General features: G+C 68.4%; 1 protein-coding gene across 1 annotated transcript in view; it reads right to left on the bottom strand.

The window, feature by feature from the left end:
- Positions 1-2,126, bottom strand: part of PLXNA1 (plexin A1) — a 38,442-nt gene that overhangs the window by 15,388 nt on the left and 20,928 nt on the right. The window contains 5 exon segments of the mRNA XM_027768809.1: positions 1-176; positions 261-354; positions 474-641; positions 1,595-1,731; positions 1,952-2,104. The exon segment at positions 1-176 is cut by the window's left edge and continues 226 nt beyond it. Coding sequence (XP_027624610.1) covers positions 1-176; positions 261-354; positions 474-641; positions 1,595-1,731; positions 1,952-2,104 — 728 coding nt within the window.

The raw sequence follows: 2,126 nt of genomic DNA, 5'->3' as shown, positions 1-2,126 counted from the left end.
ACGGGGTCGGGGTAGTACAGGAAGGCCGTGGAGTTGAGCACCAGGAGCGCCCGCACGTTGTCCATGACGAAGCCCAGCTCCTCAGGGCGCTCCCCCAGCTCGGGCGGGCTACGCAGCGGGTTGTCCACTGAGGGCGCCCGGCACACCATGGTGGTGTCGTTGAACACCATGCAGCTCTGCGGACAGCCGGCCTTCAGCACCGCGCCAGGGCCCGCCCTCCCGCCCTCCCTGCGGGGGAAGCCAGGTGGGGCGGGACTCACATTCTCTCGCTCCACGCCTCCATACTTGGCTCGGATTCGGGGTTCGCGGACGGTGGCCAGGTTGGTGCCTGTGACTGTGAGGAGGGTCCCTCCGCTAGGGGATGAGGGGCGGGGAGTCACCGGCACGTGCCAGGAGCAGCCTCATGCCCCGTGAGGGCAAGCCACCGCCTGGGGCTGGGGAGGCGGCTGGCCGCGCCCGGGGCCATGCCCCACCTGTTGATGCTCCACTCGGGGTCGATCCTCAGGACGGTGGGGTCCTCCGTGTAGTTGTACTTCACCTCGGGGTTGGCGAGCTGGGCGCGGTTGATGCTGACCACGATAGGGGCGCTGCCGGGGCTCTGCCCAGGGGGCGTCAGGCAGCGGATCTCCCGGGAGTTCCTCCTGGGCGGGCCGGGGTGGCCGTGAGCTGGCACCACCCAGGCTCCGGCCCGAGGAGGCTGAGGATCAAGGGCAAGACCTCGGACCCATGGGGTCCCATCCTGCCCTCGCCTGCCCGTCACCTTCCTCAAGGCCCCGGCTGCGGAGGGCCACAGACCCTGCCTGCCATGCCCTCCACGGCGACCCCGGCCAGGGTCCTGGCCGGTGTCGCATGTGGCAGCAGGAGGTAAGCCTGCTGGGCTGGAGGGACGCGCTACAGGCCCTGTCTACGCCCAGGCAGGGCCAGTGGAGGCAGCCAGAGTCCCGGGAGCTGGGCCTACTCCTGGGGCCTGAGCCGGGCCCACCCTCTGTTCCCTGCACCTGTTCAGCTCTGAGCAAGGGGACTCACTGCCCGGACCTAGGCAGTGAGGACACGGAACGAGCTGCCTGGGGTGGGGCGTTGCCTTGCCTGTCCCCTCCCTGGCTCCGGCACCACAGCGGAAGCCACAGCCCCAGACCCGGCCAAGTCCCTCTGCGAACACCAGCCCTCGGTCTGATAACGGTAATTACCACAGGAAAGTATTTAAGGGGCATCCATTATCGTCCCTCATCTAAAATTACCCACTTCGAGCCTCGAGGCTTTATTAGGGTTCCTGTTTTCTCTCTTAAAATATTTTTAAACACTTCCCATTTTGTTTCCAAGGAATCCCCTCCTTCCCCGCCCAGGAAGCCCCGGGCTGGCATCAGCGTGGGTCTGTCCCAGGCCAGGCCCCGCCCCCTCGTCCCCTCCCCCTCCACGTTGGCGGTACCCCCACCCGGACATCTCCATGGCAGCCTTCTCCCACCTCTGGGTTTCCATAGCGATCACCCCAGCCAGGCTCTGCACAGCCCTGGTGTTTCCCAGGCAACAGGAGGGGCAGCGGTGCCAGAGCCAGGACAGCCCGACCCCCGCCCGCGCCCGCGCCCGCGCCCCGTACCAGGAGAAGGAGCAGGGCCGGCCGCCGACAGACACGGCCACGTCACTGCCCGCATTCAGGTGCGTCCCCTCGATGCCGATCCAGGTGCCCCCTGAGAGGGGCCCCCGGGAGGGGCTCACGCGGTAGAAGGTCGGTGTCTGTGAGGAGGGGGAGAGGTTGGAGCCTCCCAGGCCTCGCGGGGACAGAGCCAGCTCCCAACCCTGAAGGCTTGAGGTCTCAGGCACCCTGTAAGGTGGACCGGGGGACAGGCCACAGGGCAGAGGGGCAGAGCGAGGCCGGGCGGGGACCCGGGAGGATCAGGAGGTGCCCTCGGAGAGGAGCAGAGCGGGGTGTGGAGTGCAGGCAGGACGGACTCACCACGAAGGTGAAGCGCTTGGGCGACAGGGCGCGGTAGTGAGGCGAGCAGTCCCGCACGCACACCTCCACCAGGGCGTCGTGGGCCCGCACCGAGCTGGCATCCCCGATCTCGCAGACGATCCTGCCAGTCCAGGCGGGAGCTTCAGCCCGGCCCTGCCCGGCCCCCCCCCCCCCC

This window comes from Tupaia chinensis, unplaced genomic scaffold, assembly GCF_000334495.1.
Source record: "Tupaia chinensis unplaced genomic scaffold, TupChi_1.0 Scaffold147500_2, whole genome shotgun sequence".
Classification (NCBI taxonomy): Eukaryota; Metazoa; Chordata; class Mammalia; order Scandentia; family Tupaiidae; genus Tupaia; species Tupaia belangeri.
This window is presented reverse-complemented; position numbering and strand designations above follow the sequence as displayed.